Source organism: Lithobates pipiens, unplaced genomic scaffold (genome assembly GCF_037356315.1).
Source record: "Lithobates pipiens isolate NorthernLeopardFrog02 unplaced genomic scaffold, aLitPip1_a1.2 Scaffold_22, whole genome shotgun sequence".
In the NCBI taxonomy this organism is placed as follows: domain Eukaryota; kingdom Metazoa; phylum Chordata; class Amphibia; order Anura; family Ranidae; genus Lithobates; species Lithobates pipiens.
The window spans coordinates 296,879,552-296,900,863 of record NW_027507784.1 but is presented as its reverse complement, the minus strand read 5'-3'; the positions used below and the strand labels follow the sequence as shown (position 1 = coordinate 296,900,863).

Below are 21,312 nucleotides of genomic sequence, written 5' to 3'. Positions count from 1 at the left end.
AATGATGGATGTTTACTTCTTATGGGATACCAAGACTGTCATGGAGCTATGAAGAGTAACTAGTGGCAACGTAGTTGGAGGAACGCCAGGAAAGTGGAGTGGTTATCCCAATATAAACCAAAGGAAAAACTTTTTCTAGGTTCTGGTGAGTGCCCATTTCAGAAGGTGATGGTGGTGGTGGCACACGAAGTGGGGAAAAGTGTTTTTTTTTTTTTTTTTTATAGCGCACGGATGTGAATTGGAGCACAATATGCACATTGAACTCATATGATAAACGGAAGTGGACTTTGGGGATTATTGTAAAAGTCCTCTGTTATAGGGTTTTTTTTTGCACTTGATAATTTGCACTCTATATTGACCTATTGACAAGTTGCACTTTACAGTTTATAGTTTTTCATAGTTAAGGTTTGTATACAAGTTAGACACTGTTTTAGTGGTAATATTGCACTAGCACTTTTGGATCAGTGCAGTTACATTTTCAACTATATATGTTTTGCTAATCTACATGGTACATGTAGAACTTTGTCCCATATTTATAAGTGCTTTCTAACCCTAGTTATGAGGTGCAACCTGTCTCCCTCTCCTACTGCTGCGGCCAATCTGACAACAGCTACAAAGGGGATAACTAATTCAAAGCTGCAGCTTGTCTTGGATCTAAGCATTTACCAGGAGGAGGGATGTCAGCCTCTGCATTCCTCTTTAAATAGGGGACAAAACTAAAATAAAAATGATGATAGATCTTCTGCTTTTAAGTTTCTGTACTTCTTCATATGTAGTTTTCACAAATAAAAACAAGGGAATTGGTATTGGTAAACCTTTTTGTCATTGCATTGATTATACATGCAGGTTCTGTGCCAGTGTTGCTTGGCCTATACCAGAGTGTTGTTCTCTTTCAGGACTATGTGGGCATGAGAGGGATCATGGCTGTCCTTTGTGCGGTCTTCACATTGCCAGTTTTTGCTCTCCTGGCTTTTACCTTCGTCCCTCCGCTGGTCTCTACCCTATGGCTTGGGGTGACATATTCCTTTGCTGCGGTAAGGCTATAATGGTTCCCCTAATTACAGCATGCCATTCACAAGAACTTTATGTAAGCTTGTAGGTGTCATTTAGTTACTGAACAGGTGACAATTTCAGGGTAAATTCTGTCAAGTAAAAAGGTACCATGGACAGGTAGCTCTAGGCAATGCGAAAGTTCCTAAAATCAGCCAGTCATCCAATGCGTAAGGCTATCGGTTGTCAAGCAAATAGGTGGAGTGTCATTGCTGGCAAGTGGAGATGAAGTTTACCTTAACTGGAGAAATCAAGGGGAAGAATACAAATATGGGGATATAAGATAAGGGAGAGAAGGTATATGGTTGGGTGGTAGTGGGGATAGGACCCTTTGAGGAGAGCTGGATTTCAACCCTAAGTGCATTTGGAAGACAAAGGGGAAATTATGACTTGCGGGTTTCTGGCAAAGTCCACTAAAGGATAGTTTTTGATCCCAAGTCAGCGTACATGATTGAATTTTTTGTGGATAGTGTTAGTGAGGATTGCAGATAATTATGAAACCTGTGTTGTGTTTTTTTTTTTTTTTTTTTTTTTTATGACTTTAATGCTGAACTCTGGAAAGAGGGGCATGTCTATCTCTGGCATTCTGCGATGCACTGAAAGGCAGAGTCAGCTGTCAGTTAGGCAGGTGGATCCTGAAAATATTGCAAAAGATAAATCGGTTACAGGATTAGTTTCATATTGTATGCATCTAAAACGGGGATCCCCAAACTATGGCCCTCCCAGCTGTTGTGGAATTACACATCCCATGAGGCATTGTAAAGCTCTGACATTCACAGACATGACTAGGCATGATGGGAATTGTAGTTCCTGAACAACTGGAGGGCCATAGTTTGGAGACCCTTGATCAGAAATAATTGGGAATTTGGTCATGTAATTGCTGTGGAAGGTAAAGGTCAGATTGGCTGAATTAACCCTTTCACAAAGATTGCATGACCCAATTTCTAGACTGTTGCTTATTTGAATGGTACAAGAGAGCACCTGGAGCAGCATTTCTCCAAGAAATATATTGTTCCCTGGTTATGTGTAATTTGATGGTCCAGAACGACTGGTAGTACAGCTTTAAGTTAAAAAGAGTGTTGGTTAATTTTTATGACCGTGATATATTAGTACAGCGTTCACCTGCTTCCCAGCTGATAATGTTTGTTTTCTACCCTCAGGCCAGTATGTGGCCCTCTATCCCTCTCATGGTCCCACAAGCGACCCTCGGAACAGCCTTGGGTCTGGCTGGCTCTGTGCAGATGATTGGTGTTGGAACTTCTAATCTTATTGTTGGCAGAATCCTTGGAACTAAATCCAGGTGTGTCCAAAAATATCTATATATGGCATTGGCATGTTATATTTTATATAGAACCTTCACATCAGTCCCTGTCCATGTGTAGCTTATACTTTAACAATCCCACTACCATCATGCACAGACACACGTAGGCAGTAGGTGTTTGTGACAAGGTCGATTACTGTACCTGTATCTTATGGGTGCAGGGAAGAAGTATTTTATTTATTACAGGTACTTTTATAGTGCTGTTCAAGTTACGCAGCGCTTTACTTTGTACATTCATATCAATCTCTGCTCTCAAGGAGCTAACAATCTAAGGTTGCTAACTCGCATTCATACATACATATACTAGGGCCAATTTAGACAAGAGCCAATTAACCTACCAGCATGTCTTTGGAGTGTGGGAGGAAACTGGAGTACCCAAAGGAAACCCACACAGGCACAGGGAGAACATGCAAAATCCAGGCAGGTAGTGCCATAGTTGGGATTCGGACCAATGATCCTAGTGCTGCCGCGCGAAAGTGCTAACCCCTTAGCCAATGTGCTGTCCAGGAAGTTTGTATAAACATTAGGGGAAAGGGGTTTTGTAAATACAATGTTGATAAAGTCATGGTGGAAATTGTTCAGTTCTAATTTGATTTTCCTTCTGTCTCTAGTGAAGCGAAGATCCCATTGTGGCGCTGGCAGCAGATGATGATATTCATGTTGGCGAATACCATTGCTTGTATAGTGACCTCTGTGATTTTAAACATAGTGGATAAGAAACAGGTAATTACAAGTAGAAGATACCCAAGCTCAACTGCACAATTGAAAAATATTTGCCTTGATTCAGTGCTCAGGATCCCCACTCCCATGTTCAAACATCCAAAGCAGACAGTAAGTCAGCAACTCAATAACTCCTTGGTAATATCCTTTTTTGACTACATCATATACACAGGATCAAAGCTGACCTGTTTTGGCTTTTACAGATTTACTGCTAGCATTGAGTGCTATGAGTAAGGCTATAATAGCCAAAACGTGTCAGTATTGATCCTGTGTATATGATGTAGTCAAAGGATATTACCAAGGAGTTATTGGGGTGCCGGCTTACTTTATGCTTTGAAGAAACAGATAGTAGCTGTTAGAGTTAGAACGCTGATTCATGACTGCATAGAACTCTGAAACACTCTATAGAATGATGTGAGCAATTAGACACTATATAGGAAAATGAGCACAACCAGCCACTGTATAGAACTCAGGGAATCTACCAATAACTACACAGAAAACTGATTTTGTGTACTAATCAAAGAATGTATTGGTCTAATTGATTTCTGAAAGTTATGACCGTTTGATCTAATTGATCATTACATCAGATGAATGTATCATTGCACAGGGCCGGCATTAGAGTCATGGCACACCTGCAGTTTTGTCTCTCTGGGGTTATTTTATGTGGCAATCTACTGTTGGCTACAATACGTTATACAGCTACACATTACTGGTATGATATGATCACAAAAAGTTGCATTTGATAACCTGATCAAGCACTGGAGGAGGTGTGGCTCAGGGGCAGTACTGCTGTAATTGTGGTGACACACACCTTTCATTGAGGGAGGTTTATTGTTTTCTTGGCAACGGGAACTGTAAGGCAAGCTATCTGTACTGCTGTAGAGTCTCATGTGACCTGTATAACTATGTATTATTACATCTTTTGCTGATCTCTTCTTTCTGTATGTCACCAGGGAGGCACACTGAACAAGACGTCAAAGACCTCAGACGGAGCCCGAATCTAGAGATGACTCTGACAGATCATCTCTCCTGAATGATGAAGATGATTACAACTCCATTAACTAAATTAGAGTCTCACCAAACCCAACATAAAGGAATTTGCACAAGAGGACCAGAAATGGCAGCCCGCATTTTTTATCACATGACCGGTGCACTTTAATGCCTCCATAGCTTCTTTTTAATCAACAATACATAAAGCAGGGCAGTGATAGTATTACTCAGCAAATCAGTTATAATTTCCCTATACAGGTTGTATAAGTGTTAGGTGTATTCATTGAGGAAACAGTAGCCACAAGTCCCATTTATGTGCCAAGCTGTATTTACCATAATGACACTTGTGCGCCAGTGCCCTGTAGAAGTGACTGGAAGGCTGCACACTTCTACTACATAGCTGGGACCAGGAGTAAAAATGTAAACAGACTCTGGGCTGCTACAGCAGCCGAAAATTGTTTACAAGCCACCACTGTCACCGATGTAGTTAGGTTGGTGCCAGCAAAAATGTTGCCGTTGAGGAAACCCGACGCAACTCCTTTCTGTTGTATATTGATCCCCACAGCCTGGAAAGCAGTGTTTTATTTTTATTTTTTTGGTGTGTGTGTTTTTGTTAGATTTTTTTTTTTTTTTTTTTTTTTTTTATGGCTCTACTGCTGCTTTTTAAATTGCCCCCTAGAATCCTTATTGATTACAAATTTTGCAGTCAGTACAAATGGCTCGTTTGCTAAATTAGTGTTGTGGTTGGATGGGCTAGCTAGAGACCATTATTAGTAGCAGGGTGGAATATACATTCTGTACGCCTTGATTGAAAGGAGTGGGGCGAGTTAGCTGGCCTGTAATTTTCTTCCCTATTCTATTTCACTTCCTGTCTCAGTAACACCCAGGACGTTGCTGTCAGTTGGCTTGATTGTGTCCATTTTCTGGTGTCCACTGTTCATAAATTCTTCTGGAAATCCACCATAATGTTGGTAGCAATGGAAACCTGGCAGGTGATCAAATCCTATTTGGTTGCAGCTCCAGTATCATGGTGGATTTAATTTAAATCAAGTCGATTTTAAATAGTTAGTAAAAATGCTTGATTTAAATCAACTCCATTTAAATCATAATTTTGAAAGAGCAACTGTCATCTCTATCCTTCAGACCCGCTGTTGACTCACCGACAGTGCCATTCACTTTAATGGGACGGCTGGTGATGCGGCAGTGACACAACAAGGTGAGGAACGTGGCGTGAGCAGGTGAGTGGATTCCTACTAACAGGCGCTGCCATGATGGATCTGAAATGATAGGTGTTCTTTAAATGGAAGGACTTATTCTTGCTGGTAGTTAGAATCTTTAATATTTGCAAACAAAATGAAGGTTTCCTATTTGGAATAATAAGCTGTCAGTTTAGTAAAACAGCAATATCAGAACCGATTCAATCATACAGTTTGTAGTTTACATAGATTTGCAAAACAATGGGATGAAGGAATATTCCTGAACTTTGTTTTATCTCATGGTTACTGTGAAATTGTGTGAATGCATCAATGCAGTGCATGTTATCTCAGCTTGCAGAGACTGGATTCATTGAACGAGTTTACCAAAAATGTAAATATTGCAGAATATACAGCCTCATGCTACATAACTAAGCTCCATTTCATGCTGAATACATTTCTCAAGTTGTCTTCCAGGACGGCACCCTGAGAGATGACTGGTCCCATCTGACAGGAAACACAATCAACAAAGAGTTTAACCCCCCCCCCCCCACCTCTCCCTTTGCTCCTCAGTTCTTGATTGTGTTTCTCCACAGCGAAACAGTTTTTTTTTCCTGGGAAGGACCCAAGGCCAGGGCTGGTAGTCTCCCCCAGGGATACAGCGAGAATCTCCTGTTCACTCAGTGTCCTCTGGGACGTCATTGGACCACTGTTCTGTCCATCATAGAACTTTGTATTAAAGAGGCCCCGAGTAAACAGAAGATTCTCGCTGTATGTAATTGGATGGCGCTCGTCCCGCCTCTCCGTGGCAGCAGTAATCTGAGGTGTGGCTGCAGATGGGCATTGATCGGGCTGCAATCATGGCAATGGCGAGGCTGCAGATGGGCAGTTGTGAGGCTGCATTGATGGGCACTGACCCTTATTTTGCTTCAAAGTTCTTTATTTAAAATGTCTTTTTTTTTTCCCCTGAAACTGCCCTCCTAAAATGAAGGTGCGTGTTCTATGCGATCGTTTCTTTTTTTTACCAAATAAAATGTGTTTCTTGGCTTAAATTGACACTTTCTCAGTTCAGGTTGAAAACGAGCATATTCCGTTTTGAGCGATGTTATCAGGTTTGGGAGTATCTCGGGCTCTCCCGTCTCTTTCCCTTTTCACATGTATCTGGTCTTGCTGGATCAGCACACCACAACCTCTGATTTTACCAATCGCCCACTGACTGCTAGTTCTTCTCTTGCTACAGATTGGTCTGCCTTGGAATATTCAATATCCAAAATGCATTTGATACCTTTTTTTTTATTTCTTTTTGCTGTAGCTGGTTTAATTACTAAATCCAATGGACTCCCAAGACAGTTTGGCGCTCTCCTTTGTTTGATTTATCTGGGGTCACCTCCTTGTTTCGGTGGGGAGTTGCCAAAATGCGAATGATCAGGTTCAAGCAAGAATCCCTTTTATCATCTGAAAGTTTGTGCCCAGCACCTCACTTTTACTACTTTCTGAGAAATAAAGACCTTGCATGGGTTCTAATCCCCCTACTCTATCCAAAACAAAATGTTTTGTAAATACATATATTTTAAAGTAAACCTATCTGTATGCTCTGCATAGATATCATAGATTTACTTTGACATTTGAATATGTACAACCAGTATCCTGTGTTAATTTTCCAAATAATCCATTATGTTTTTATCTTATTGTAATTGATATGTTTTGTATGATTTACTAGTTTACAAAACTTACCGTTGTGTTGAATTAACTACAGTACACAGAATTACTCCTCTGGGGTCCGAATACCACTGGCTGGGAACTCTGCTGTAGGCAGTGCCTTCACCTCTTTAGATTCAGTGTTCTATATCCCTCTAAGAGGAAATATTTTTTTTTCGTGATTTTTAACTTGGAAAAGGGGGATTTTTTTTTCAAACAAAATAAAAGTTGCTTAAATGTGTTTTGTTTTGGAGTCTTAAGAAAATTCTCACACGCATTAAATTAACAAAATACATTGTTTATAAAGAGGTGCATTATGGCATCAGGCTGATAAATGCAAATAATATCACAACAGCAGCATCACCTGTACATTTAGTATACAGCAAAATAACAGACTATAATACATGCCCAACAAGACTAAAGCCGCGTACACACGGGCGGACTGTCTGGCCAACTTAGTCCGTCGAAACACATTTCAGCGGACAGTCCGCTCATGTGTGGGCTTCAGCGGACTTTTTCAGCATGCAGTCTGGCGGACTAAGTATTTCGGAATTTCCGTAATATTGTCCGTCATACTTTGGTTTCAGCGGACAATCCGCTCGTGAGTAGGCTAGTTCGATGGACTAAGAATGGCGCATGCTCAGAAAGGATTTACACGGCGGAAGGTTGCATTGCTGTGTATTGGACTTCCTATTTCTAGTCCCGTCGTACGTGCTGTACACGTCATCGCGCAAGCTTTCGACGGACTGTTTGTGCATCCGTGTGTGGTCAAGTCCGTTCATTCGAAAGTATGACGGACTGTCCGTCGGATTGTCTGACGGACTAAGTAGGCCATACAGTCCGCCCGTGTGTACGCGGCTTAAGGCCTTCGATAAACAGGTATGTCCAATGGCACCAGTAGGTGGCGCCTTACGATCAGATAACTGAGAATGCAGATTTCTGGCTGCTGTGTGAAGTTTGCAGGACTGCAAATACTGCAGGTATAGAGGTGAATTACATCCATTTTTTTTATACAGGTACTGGTCTGAAATGCTTTATAACATCACGCAGTGCCACTCAGGCACTTTCACGGTTAATAGCATTTGCAAAATACAATTTAATTGGCTACGTTGAGTTAATGAACATTTGCATTGCTGTAGTATGCCTGATAAAAAGTGTGACTCTGTCTACCTATAGCCTCTCCTAATGATTGAGAATCATTTGAATGAAGACATATGGGCAGGGTATAGTGTCATGATATGATCCTGCAAACCTAGCTTGCAATTGGCTTATAGTAAAAGGAAAAAAAAGCTACCAACTAGGGATGATCTTAGCCTGGATTCACACATGTACCTATGCATATCACATGCTATGTCTGTGCGGTGTGAATTGAGCCGTATATTTTGTATAGCTCAAATCACATCACATCCACACCAAAATGATGCTGGAACCCAAATCGCATTAATTGTGATTGTTAGATGTGATTCTGGCTTTTGCAATCTGTCGTTAATCTAACATCGTCAACTGCTGCAGATCGCATGGACGCTCTGTGCGATGCTGTGAAATGGCAATTTTTGTGTGTTTCCCGCATCACATCAGTGTGAAGCAGGGCTTAGGTGTGCTCAGATCCTAGTCCAAATCCACCCAATCATCTGCAGCCAGAGCATTCCTCCCCTCGTAGCTGTATGTATGCAAGGGGTGTGTATGTGTGCAGTTGTGAGATCAGGAATGCCTTGGTTACTTCTGATTGGTCCAGTATAGTGACAGCTTCTGGGCTGGCTCACTGAGGTGGGTTTGGAATCTGGACTCGGATCTGAGCATGCCTTAACTCATCCCTACTACCAGCATTCACAGCTATGTAAATGTTTTTAGAGATTATTGGCTTATAAAATAAGAGGCAGGACTCTGATTGCAACTGGAGCCATTTTTTTAAAACCAAGCTTCTGTAAATGTCAAGCGTCGATAAGATCACTCAACCATAATTTATCTTTGAAGTCTGAGAACCATGGCTTCCATTTGAGTTTTAGGTACAGTTCGTGAGAGAGTCCTTTTTAAAGTAATCTTGTTTCATAAATAATCATCAGCAGCAGGAAAGGCAAGTTGATTGCTTAAGCCAGGGGTAGGCAACCTTTTGAGCACAGTGTGCAGAAAAATATTTACAAAGAAATTGAGAGTGACGATTTTATCACAAATTTTTTTTTAACTTCGCACTCTCAATCGTGAAAATGATTTTTTTTTTTTTTAATAAAGTAAATGCTGTAAACTATTTGAGTAGTAGTGAGAAATGAACATCCTGCACTCACGCCTCAGATCAGCCCATCTCCTGCAACTCTACACCTCAGATCACTGTACCCCCCTGCACATCTGTCCCACCACTATAAACCCCCCAACCCCCCTCATCTGCCCCACCAATGTTCCCTCTTTCACATCTGCTCTACCGCCATACCCCCACGCTCTTCTGTCTCACCATTGAACCATCTTCTCATCTGTCCTAACACTGAACTTATCTGCTCATCTGTCGCACCTCTGTTCCCCCTGCTCATCTGTCCCACCAATGTACTTCCTTTCTCCTCTGCCCTGCCACTGTAACCCCCTGCTCATCTGCCCCACCACTGTATCTCCCTGCACATCTGCTCCACCGCCGTACCCCCTGCTCTTCTGCTCCACCCTGCTAATCTGTCCCACCAATACACCTCCTTTCACATCTGCCCCACTGCTCTAACCCCCTGCTCTTCTGTCCCATCACTGAACCCCCTTCTCATCTGCCTTATCATTGTACCCCCCTGCTCTTCTGTCCCACTGCTGAAGCCCCTTCTCTTCTGTACCGCCCTGTACATCTGCTCCACTGCTGTTACCTCCTGCTCTTCTGTCCTACCTCTGAACCTCTCCTGCTCATTTTCTCCACCGCTGTACCCTCTTCTCATTTTATGATATGTGTAATATGCAGAGTGGTGAAAGGAAGCAGTGAGGAGACACATCTACCTGTCCTGGCACACTGATCTTGCTGATCCACCTCTCGCATCCAGCCCACATGCTTGTATGTGATGTCACATACAAGCATATGAAATAGATGTGCCATGTTGAGCTCAGGTCAGGAGTATTTTCTGAAAGCAGTGGGCCTGTGTGCAGGATCATAAGCTGGGCCCCATAGCTGAGGTAAAAAGTGCGATGCTCTGCGCCGCAGCAAAAGTTGGGTGTGATTTTTAATTGTGCTGAATACTGGCTGTGGCTTAAAGGGATACAGAGTGCAGGGGTTCAGTAGTAAGTGACACAAAGATTCAGGAATAATTTCAACAAAGTGCCCAGAAGCTCAACAGTAATTCCACAAACTGTCACCTTATTGGAGTTTTCTCAATCATAGTGAAATCTCTTCTTTCTGAGATTGCTAGTGGCAACCAAGCGAGTCCTCTACCTCCCACATGGTGGATGAGGCTTGCAGGACTCTGATTGGCTTTAGCAGTGACCAAGATAGTCCTCCACCTCCTTCAAACAGGGACTGTTCTCCCCCCGCCAGCAGAACTGCACACAATCTCTTTCCCCATCACAAAAGCCGACAATCGCAGCTACAGCAAAGTTATAGAAGCAAACAATGTTTCCCATCTTTTACAATGTGTGGGGGCACAGTGCCTACCCCTCAGTGTAGGTGCGGTGTGGGGAACTCTGAAATTGGAATGCATTAGTCTCACTGACACTTCCCTGCGCTGCTCTGCTGATGGGGAGGGAGTCGAGTGCCGGCAAAAGAGGCTTTGCATGCTGCAGGTTACCTGCCCCTGGCTTAAGCCTTAGGCACAGACAGTATGCAAATATGCGGCCTCTCGTGGGTGGGCCTTGGCACAGAGAGATTGCATATTTGCATATCAATTTGCAGACACACATGCCCTGCGCACTTCCGACACCGTTACCACCGGCTAATGCAATAAGCGATCGGGAGCTTTCCAATCATGTGACCACTGTGAGAGCCAGTCACAGGGATCATAAACCGTCTTTGATGCAACTTGGATACGACTTTGGCTTTGACCAGTAATAATGGACAACTGTTGCATACAGGTCTACGGCCCTCAAGTTGCATGAAAGTGGATGAACTACTTTGAAGTTGCTGCAAATTTAAGTAGTGCATATATGAATGGTTATCATTGGAAAACATGGGGAACAACTTGTCCTGCAACTTTGATGTCCAAAGTTGCATGACAGGTCACACAAGTGTGAATGGAGCCTTAAGAATAATAAGACTGACAATAGGCTGCTCTTGATAAAGGAAGGGTCAGTACAGCCAGTAATACCAAACACTACATATCAGTTTGGGAGCTTTTACAAATTTATGTAAATCCTAATTCAGAACGTTATTTATATAATAGTAACCTGTCATTTTAGGTTTGCTGCTCCTATAACTATTACTCATTAAGGTTTGTATAATAAATGCCAAGCCTTCTTTGGTGATTATAAAGCAAATAAATTATACCCTTTCCAAAATGTCCCGCAGTATTTAGAAAATCCAATTTATAGAGATGTTTCTTGGCCTTCGTATTTCAAGCGCTCTAAAAAAAATGGAAAATTTAATTTGAATACTTACCGTAATATTCCTTTCCTGATGAGCTCCATGGTAGCACAGCTGGGTATAGGCTCCGTCCCCCCATGCCTCCAGGACTTAATGCGTATAAATTTGAGCCCACCTACAGCCTCTACGTTCTGTAACTAGTCCTACCAAGCTGGGTGGGATCTGTGCTGCCATGGAGCTCGTCAGGAAAGGAAAAGTACAGTAAGTATTTGAATTAAATTTTCCATTGTCCTGGCGGCTCCAAAATAGGGGAGGGATAATGCTAAACACTCCTCAATTCTGACTAAAAAAACAGAAGCCAGGATGCCTTGCCAAACTCAACTGTCATTAAGCCATGAATATGAATATTTTGGTTCCCATGTAGCTGTCTTGCAGAAAGTTTCAGACACTTGGCCTGCTGCTACTCTCAAGGTTGAGACCCTTCTAGTGAAGGGTGCCGTGATTCTCCTGGCAGGGCCAACCCTTTCAGCTTGTAATCCAAGGAGATGAACTTTACCAACTAAGAGGTAATAATCTTGCTGGAAGCCGTAAAATTATTATGTGTTCCACTTGGAATGACAAACAGATGCTCCGACTTCCTGATGACAGAAGCCGCCTTGATTAAACATTTTAAAGCTTGGTCCATATCCAATGGGCTAATTTCTTGAGTACTCCCCCAAAAGGAACGTAGGAGGACATCCTCTTGTGTAATATGGACTCTGAAGGTAAGTTCAGACACAAAATTTGAGCATTGGCATGAGCACCACCCTGTCTGGGAAATACGCGAGTATGGGTTCTTTTAAACCCCAAGGCCACCAATGCTGACTCTCTTCTGGCTAATGTTATTGCCACTGGTAAAGTTTTCAGTGAGAGGTACCACAGAGTGATTGAAGGCATCTGATGCAATAACATCCAACAGCAATGGGTGATCCCATTTTAGAAACAATTAGAGGTTTCAACCAAATTGCATCTTGAAAAACAGTATAGGTGTTGGATGTCCACTGTATGCCAGTGAAGGCACAGATAGCCGAAATGTGTGCCTATAGCATACTTACGCATAGACCTAAATCAAGCCATGCCTGCAGGCATTTCAGAACAGACTTCTGAAGAGTCCATAAAATCTTGATCAGCAATAATACTGGAAATTTATTCCATATTCTACTATAGACACGGTTAGCGCTGTCCTTTGTTTTTGTAAGAGTATTTATAATCTTCACAGAGCATTCAAATCCATTAGCCTCTGCCTCTCTAGACCCAGGCCATCAGCCTGAGCCTGTCGGATGCTGGATGAATAGGACTTTGGAGAAGATTTGATCTTACATACAGAGGGAGTCAATCCTTGACACTTATAAGGATGATAAGTGTAACCAGGCACATAGGCTGCAGATAGCTGCAGAAGGTTGACTTGGGCAGATTCTAGAATTACAGAAACCTCCTTCAGAAGGGAGAGACTGAGCCTTGTTTCCAGATGTAGGCCACAGTCGTTGTGCTGTCTAACTTTACCATGACAGGCTTACCCCAGAACATTGCAGACGATTTTGTTTCTTCAACCATAAGTTTAGGCCATTGGTCCAGAAACCCGACTTGAATGGGAGTGAGAGTTAAACTGAGCTGCTGGAGTGAGGCAATTTCTATTGCTAAATCTGAAATGTGAAGGATGAAAGATCTCCAAATATGGCCTAAAATGCTTGCCTTAATGGACCACGTGTCAATCACCATACCTATGTCCACAGAGGAGCCACATAGTGCCCATAAGGCATGTATGGGTGGCAAAATCCCAAAATAACAGAAAGTATCCTGATGTGGAACTCCTTACTGACTTCTTGGTTTATTCCTTGGCTTCCCAGTTTTTGCTGGACTACCAGCCAGAAATGCAGAAGCTAAGCTCTCTGGAGTGAGAGTGAGCATGAAAACTGACTCTTGAGTTTTTCGGTTTCCTTTAACTCAGCAGACATTCATCTGGAGGCTGGAAGCCAAACTGACCACTATTAAAAATTTTTTTAACAGAAAGGTTTTTATTATTTTTCCATTGTGACAACAAATTAAGACAGTACAAGCATAGTATTCGTTTTACAAAGGATCTAAGTACAAGTAGGTACTAACATGAACACACTGATAGACACTTAGTACATAGAAAGTGGTATAAAGCTACAGCAACCCATCTCACAGGATAGAGATCGGTTGAATCCCCTATCCGTGTCTCAGTAAGGCATGTTCGATCTCAGCCCGTGGGCGTGGGAGGATCATACACGGGAGGGAACTACTAACCAGAAAGCATACCCACAGGGGCTAGTCTCTAACCCACAGCCAGGCGACCGGCAGGGGGGGGGGGGGGGGGAACTCCGCCTCCGGACCAGGCTGACCAGGACGCAAGACCAAATTTCGTGTAGAGGGGGTCAACTGCGGACTCACTAAAGGGCCAGGGGAGGGGGTTCCCAGCGTAGATCACTGCATAAGGCCTGTTCCCTCTGTCGAGGGTCAGCCGCATGCATTGACCCAATTCGACCAGATGTTATCATATTTCTGTGGACAATTTCTGCTTTCGTATGTAATGCGGTATAGCGGCAATACATTATTTATTGTCGTTTGCCAGGATTCTCTAGATAGCGGGTCTTTTCGTTTCCATTTGAGTAGTATTTCTCGTCTCGCATAAAATAGGGTATAGGTTAGGGACAATTTAACATAGCGGTCCCCCCTCGATATCGTCCAAATGGCTAAGTAAGAGTGTCAAGGGGTCTAATGGTATCGGCATCCCATATACCTCTCCCAAGGTATCCGCAACCGCACTCCAGAACTGGTGCAGCTGCAGACACGACCAGACCATATGGAAAAAGGTTCCTACTTCTAAGTCACATCTAGTACAGTTGGGGCTACGGCCTGGGTATATATTTGCTAATCTTTGTGGCGTGTAATAGGCCCTGTGTACAAATTTTAATTGTATAAATCTGTCCCTAGCCGCGATCATGGAGGGAATAAAGGTAGTCAGGCACTCCTCCCACTTTTCCTCTCCCAGGGAGGGAATATCTCCCTGCCATCTAAGCCTGGACCTACAATTCTTAACATCGTGAGCTACAGTTAAGTGGAGATAAAGGGAGGAGAGAGGTTTATCTAGCCCTCCCGAGGCTAAGAGACGTTCCATTGGGTCTGATTCAAGCGTGGGACGGGAGGGGAATTGGGCTCGGAGGGCGTGCTGGAGCTGACAATATCTAAATAAGAATTTCCTTGGTAGGTTATGGGCCTGTTGCAATTCCCTTGAACGTAGCTATACCACCCCGTGGCATTACCTGTTTTAGCGTGGTGATACCCTTTTTGGCCCAGCACGCCGGGTCCGGAACCGTGAGCAGATGGGGCAGCATGGGATTAGCCCAGAGAGAGGTATGAGGTGAGACACACCCCTGCTTCAAGAGGGCCACCCTGGAGGATCTCCACACCCAGATTGTGGTTTTCATAGGTTCCGTCACAGCAGGGTTGCCCTTTTCCCCCCTGTATGGGAGATTGGACAACGCTGCATAGGATCCTAGAAGGGCAGCCTCCAGGTTAATCGCTGGGTTTTGACGTGGTTGCGAGAACCACCACCTCACCGTGACCAAGACAGCCGCCCAGTAATAAACCATGAAGTTGGGGAGTGCCAGACCACCCTTCGACAATGGGAGGTAGAGTATGGCCTTCGCTACCCGTGGGGGCCTCCCTGCCCATATAAAGGAGATCACCAAGCTCTCAAGGTTACGAAAGAAGGATCTAGGGATGGGGGCCAGAGTCTGTCTAAAGTAATACAAGAATTTTGGTAAGTATATCATTTTCAGTAGGTTGCCCCTACCTACCGGTGACAAGGGGAGTGCCTTTCAGACCACTATTAAATTTAGGCTTGACCTTCTACAATCAAGAAAAATTAAGTGATAGCTTTTGTCCTTAAAAGCCACAACATTTTCTGATGGTAAGGTCATGTATATGGCCAATCCCACAAGGGACACACACTGACCAGTGGGATGATCCCAACCCCTGCACATCTTTCAGTTCAAAAGGGAGGGCATAACTTTGACATTCTGCTGTGACAACATACTCCAATTTTGTAGAACAAGCACTTGATCCATCCAACATTAGGGAACTGTCAAGCTGTCCTCTGGAGGTACTTCAAATACTTCCAAAGCTTCACTTCTATTTTTATTTTTTTTGAAAATTTATTTTTATTGAACAGTTTTTTAACACATACAGAACATACAAAAGTTCCCAGAAACCCCAGTCCTCCCCCCCCCCCACCCTTCCCACCCTCTCCCCCCTGTGCAGCCCTCCGATCAACTTCTGAGCCTAATCCATGTTCACCAACAGTACCTCACATATAAAAAACATATCTTATACCGTTAATAATTTAATAATTTTCCCGAGACCCGCGACGGGGACGGGAGTCAACCTAAGTTTCGCGACTCCCTGCCCCGTCCTTCACCCGACTCTCGAGGAGTTCTCCCCCCACCTAGCGATTAGATCACAGTATCTGTGGCATCAAGCCAACACCGCCACACTCTCTCAAATTTATTGGGACATCCTCTACTGAGATATGTGGCTTTGTAGAACGGCAGAGCATTATTAATTAAACCTTTCCAATAAGACACTGTAGGAGGATCAGGTTTCTTCCAACACAAAAGGATAGCTTTACGTGCATAAAATAACGTCAGAGAAATCAGAGTCCTCTGCGCCTTTCGAGGTGCCAACTCCCCCACCAGTCCGAGCAAACATGCCGCAACTGTGACTGGGATCGGCACCGAAAGTACTGATTGTATAACTTGCGTCACTCCCCTCCAGAACTCCTCAATCTGCGGACACTGCCAAAACACATGATCAAAGTCAGCTCGGTCGGGTGTACAACGCCAGCACCCCCCCGCACCCGTACCATAAATTCTGGCTAATCTGGCTGGGGTGTAATATACTCTATACAGGATTTTAAACTGGATAAGTCTGTCTCTAGCTGATACCAGCGTCTGGAACGGGTAATCCCACATGTCATCCCAGTCTTCCCCCTCAAAGTCCGGCACCAAGGCACTCCAAACATCCCTGCATTTTTGGATGGGCTTCGGCCTGTCAGGGAACAACATTTTGTACACAACGGAAAGAGGCTTTTCCAAGTCCTCCGTCCACAGCACACTCTCCAGAGACGACACTCCCATCTCCAGAGCCCCAGGACCAAACTGTGAGAGAAAAGCATGCCGCAACTGTAGGTAGCGAAAGAAATACCAATTTGGAAGATCATGTTTAGCTTTAAGCTGATCAAACGTTAGAAGCTTCCTCTCTCCTACCACATGCTTCAGTTGTTTGATGCCTACTCTGGCCCATATCACCGGGTCAGGTATTTCCCCGAAATGTGGCAATCTAGGATTAAACCAGAGAGGAGTGTCAGGAGACCAACTCCCCTCCGGTTGTTTCAGTAAGACCCGCGCTTTGTCCCAAGCCCGCATCGTCGCCCGCATTGAGGCCGTCAGAGCCAGCGAAGCTCCTTGACCTCTATACACCAAATAGGACAAGCTCTCGTACGAGCCCATAAGGGCCGCCTCCAGAACATTAGCCGAATCCCCGTCATCCCGTGTTAGCCAGCGTCCGGCGACTACCATTTGCCCAGCTAGATAATATTTAAAAAGATCCGGCAACGCCAAGCCACCTTGCCCCCATGGCTCCTGTAAGACCCGGAGACTTATTCTGGGGTGCGCAGTGGGCCATAAAAAGGAGCTAAAGAGACTATTAACCCTCCGAAAAAATGAGCATGGAATCCAAATAGGTGAATTACGTAAAAAGTAAAGAAATACTGGTAGAACCTTCATTTTGAGCAAGTTAACCCTCCCAATTAAGGACAACGGCAGATGCTTCCAAGCTTCCAACTGTACCTTGACCCTGGCCAGCAAGGGGAAGAGATTTAGAGACATATACTGGCCCACTCTTGGTGATACTCTCACTCCTAGATACTTAATTTCATCCACCCATGCAATGGGAACCCTAGTGGTGGCCAGCGCTCGAGCCTCCCCGTCAATAGCCATCACATTGGATTTCTCCCAATTGACCCGGAGCCCGGAGAACTCAGCAAATTTGTCGAGCACCCCCGAACACTGCCTCCAAAGACGGCCCTGCGTCCCTCAAGAAGAGAAGCATGTCATCCGCATATAATGCTATACACTCCCTAATACCCCCCACCTCCAGTGCTCCTACCTCAGGCGATTGCCTCAGGGCTATAGCCAGTGGTTCTATTGCTAATGCAAACAAAGAGGGAGACAATGGGCACCCCTGACGCGTGCCCCTGCGGACTCTAAATTGGGGGGAGACTGAAGTGCCTATTCTGATACTCGCCTGTGGAAAACTATAAAGCAGAGATATCCAAGTCACATAAATCTCCCCAAAGCCCATTCTCCGCAGAACTGTCAACATGTATTGCCAGTCTACTGAATCGAAGGCCTTGGCCATATCCAGGGAGACTACCACTCTAGATCCCTTTTCAGCGTGTTCAAGCTGTAGGTGGGCAAACAGTCTGCGTAAATTAGTGTCAGTAGATTTCTGTGGGATGAACCCTGTCTGATCTATATCCACCAAAGTCGTGATAACCTGAGAGAGTCTGGTAGCCAGCACCTTCGTTAGGATTTTTAAATCTTGATTCAGCAATGCAATCGGCCTATACGAAGAGCAGGACAGAGGGTCCTTGCCCGGTTTTGGCAGAAGGATCGCCTGCGCCTCCAGCAAAGAGTCTGGGAGACACCTGTGTTCCAAGCAGTAGTCATACAAATTTTTAAGTCTAGGTACCAATTCTTCCAAATGCTGCCTATACCACTCGATACAGAAACCGTCAGGCCCCAGGGATTTACGGGGAGGGAAAGACCGAATGGCTCTTTCAATTTCCTCTGCAGTTATGTCAGCCTCCAAAAAGTCCCTATCCGTCTCAGACAGGGACCTGCAGCGATGCTAACAACCCTCCCAACTCCGTGAGGTCATAAGGCGGTATGGGGGCATACAGGGTTTTGTAATACTCCACAAACGTGTCTAGGATGTCTGTCGGGGTCGTCAGCAGGTCTTCTTGAGCATTTTTGATACAAGGGATATTAGTCTGTACCCTTTGCTCAGCCACCAGCAGGGCCAACAATTTACCGTTCTTGTCCCCCTGCTCAAAAATGGATTCAGCCATTTTGGTCCTAGATGTGTGTGTTAGTTCAGAGTAATGGAGTGCCAGAGCACACCTCGCCTCAAGTAGTTTACCATAGGTGACAGCAGACTGATTGTTCGCATGTTCCATGGCGCACACCCTCTCCTTATCCTGCAATTCCTGTTCAATCTGATTGTGAGACCTACGAGCCTGTTTGATGGCTGAAATATAGTGCCCCCGCATGCAGGCCTTAAATGCATCCCAAACTATGGTGGCGTCGGCAGACCCCTCGTTATCTTCCCAAAAAATGACAAGGTGTGGCGCAACTTGTGAGGACACCTCTTCTACCTCCAACCAACCCGGGCTCAGTCTCCACCCCCTCCCCTTAGGACCTGAGTGGGACCCAATGTGGATTGACAAGGGCGAATGGTCTGAAATACCACCTGCTAAATACTTTGCACCCCCCACTAATTGTAGCATAGATGCATTAGCAAATGCTAGATCTATTCTCGATGAGGATTTATGAGTTTTTGATAAGTGGGAGTAGCCTCTAGTGGTAGGATTTTTCCAACGCCAAATCTCTGTCAGGGAAGCTGCCGCCGCCCAGGCACAAAGATCAGCCGACGCCACCCTAGATGCGTTGGAGGAGTCCAAAGCAGTAGATAGGATTGCATTAAAATCCCCGGCTATGAGGAGAGGAAGATGCATGTAGGACGCCAGTTTACTCAATAGGTCATACAGGATCTGAATCTGGAAGGGGGCGGGATATAGACGTTCACCAAAACCATTTTGCACGTACCAATATCAGCCACAATCACCAAGAACCTACCACCCGGGTCCGAGATCACATTGTGTATGGTGCAGGGTACCGCCTTACTAATTAAAATTGATACTCCCCTGGAGTAGGTAGAGTATGTAGCGTGTAACGCTCTCTGAATCCAGGCCCTGCGCAAGGCCAGCACCCTGCTCCCATCCAGATGCGTCTCCTGCAGAAACACCACATGGGGACTGATTGGTTTTAGGAATTGAAACATCAAGGCTCTACGGAATTTGTCGTTAAGACCTCGGACATTCCAGGAGACTACATTAAACATTGATCCCGCCATCATCCCCCATGTGATCTGTTAGACAGGAAGTAAAATACACACAACACTAATAAGAAATACAGTTGATCGCTTAGGCCAGACAGAAAAATATTCACATAGAAAACAAAAAGGCTATCTTGGAGGGCTGCACTTATTAAACATCCTACCCTTAGAACCCCATAAACACCCTGCTGCCGTGTAGTGAACCAAAAAAACAGGTACACACAGCTTTTCCCCAAACTGTGTGAAAAAAAAGTCCTAGAAGGCATGACCGTGGAGGGTCAAAAAGGACCACAAGACAAAAAGAAAACTTTGAACCAAAAAGTGTGTAAAGAGAAAAAAAAGTCCAACTGATTATGGACGCATTGTTCATGTGCCCGGAGCTCCCGACCCCGCTTACGACCCGTCAGTCCTTGATATAGATATCCGGACAGCCTGTGCCCCTCCTTGGTCCCCATCATCTGATGTAACTAAAAATAGTGCTGAGGATGAAATGAAGGGTGGCACCACCCCATAGCAAGGGGACTGCATAGATGTGGGTATGGCAAGGGGCTGACAACTGCCAAAACTGTCCTCCCACCCCCAGCCAGCAGGGTCAGGCTGCAACAACATGGGAACGAAATCTCAGCCTGACAGGGGAACTCAACCTGCCGGGTACCAACCAGCCGGAACTCTTGATAGCGGCCGAATAGGGCAAAGGAGAAGGAAACGGAAGGTAAATCCGCCATGTAGTAACCAGATATGTCGTGACTTGTATATCAGAGCGACTGTAGCCAGGTATCTGCTTCAGCAGGAGAATCAAAGAACTTCACCGAACTTCCGTGCTGCACCCGCAGCCGACTGGGATAAAGCATGGAGTATTTCATTTCACGTTCACGAAGCCTTCTTCTGATGTCTGTAAAGGTCTTGCGTCGTCTCTGCAAGTCAGCTGAGAAATCAGGGTATAGATGTACCACAGTGTTCTCGAAGGGCAAGGTCTGATGTTTACGAGCTTCACGTAGAATGCGGTCCCGGTCCCTAAAGTTGAGGAACCGTACCAGGAAAGGCCTAGGTGGGGCCCCGGGCGGACCCCGACTAGTTGGGACCCTGTGCGCCCTCTCCACCACATACGTCGGGGGGACCTCCGTCAGGTGAAGAAGTGTCTTAAAGAAGCCCTCCGCAAATTCAGCCGGTCGATCCCCCTCCGCCCCCTCAGGGAGGCCCAGGACCCTGACATTGTTTCTTCGTAAGCAATTTTCTGCGTCATCGGATTTAGCCACCAGAGTCTGAACAGTACGCTGCAACGCATGAATGGCTTCATCATGGCGGCTAGTAGTGTCCTCTGCCGCCGAGATTCGGGATTCGGTTTCAGAAAGTCTGCCCCTAAATTTATCAAAGTCTGCTCTTATGAGATTGCATTCCTCCGCCAGATGATCTATGCGGACCAACAATGAGGTTCTGCTTTGCTCAATTGCTGCAAGGATGACAGTGGTATCATTTGCTGGAGGTGCGGTCAGTGCGGACGGTGTAGCCTCCTTCGGTGCCACCTGCTCCATGTCCGCCATTAGGGCCTTAAACTGATTCAGAAAGTCACTAGGGTCCTGCACAGGTGGTAATGTAGCCTTCTTCGCCGCAGACTTGCCTTTGGAGGG

The 21,312-nt window shown here is 44.9% G+C and overlaps 1 protein-coding gene across 1 annotated transcript in view; it reads left to right on the top strand.

Annotated features, from left to right (window-relative positions):
- The window catches only part of LOC143924747 (lysosomal dipeptide transporter MFSD1-like), a 47,141-nt gene extending 39,928 nt beyond the window's left edge, over positions 1–7,213 (top strand). The window contains exons 10-13 of the mRNA XM_077449181.1: positions 897–1,034; positions 2,211–2,350; positions 2,983–3,094; positions 4,045–7,213. Coding sequence (XP_077305307.1) covers positions 897–1,034; positions 2,211–2,350; positions 2,983–3,094; positions 4,045–4,095 — 441 coding nt within the window. The 3' untranslated portion in view covers positions 4,096–7,213. The remainder of the gene's footprint in view (positions 1–896; positions 1,035–2,210; positions 2,351–2,982; positions 3,095–4,044) is intronic.
- Positions 7,214–21,312: the final 14,099 nt, after the last annotated feature.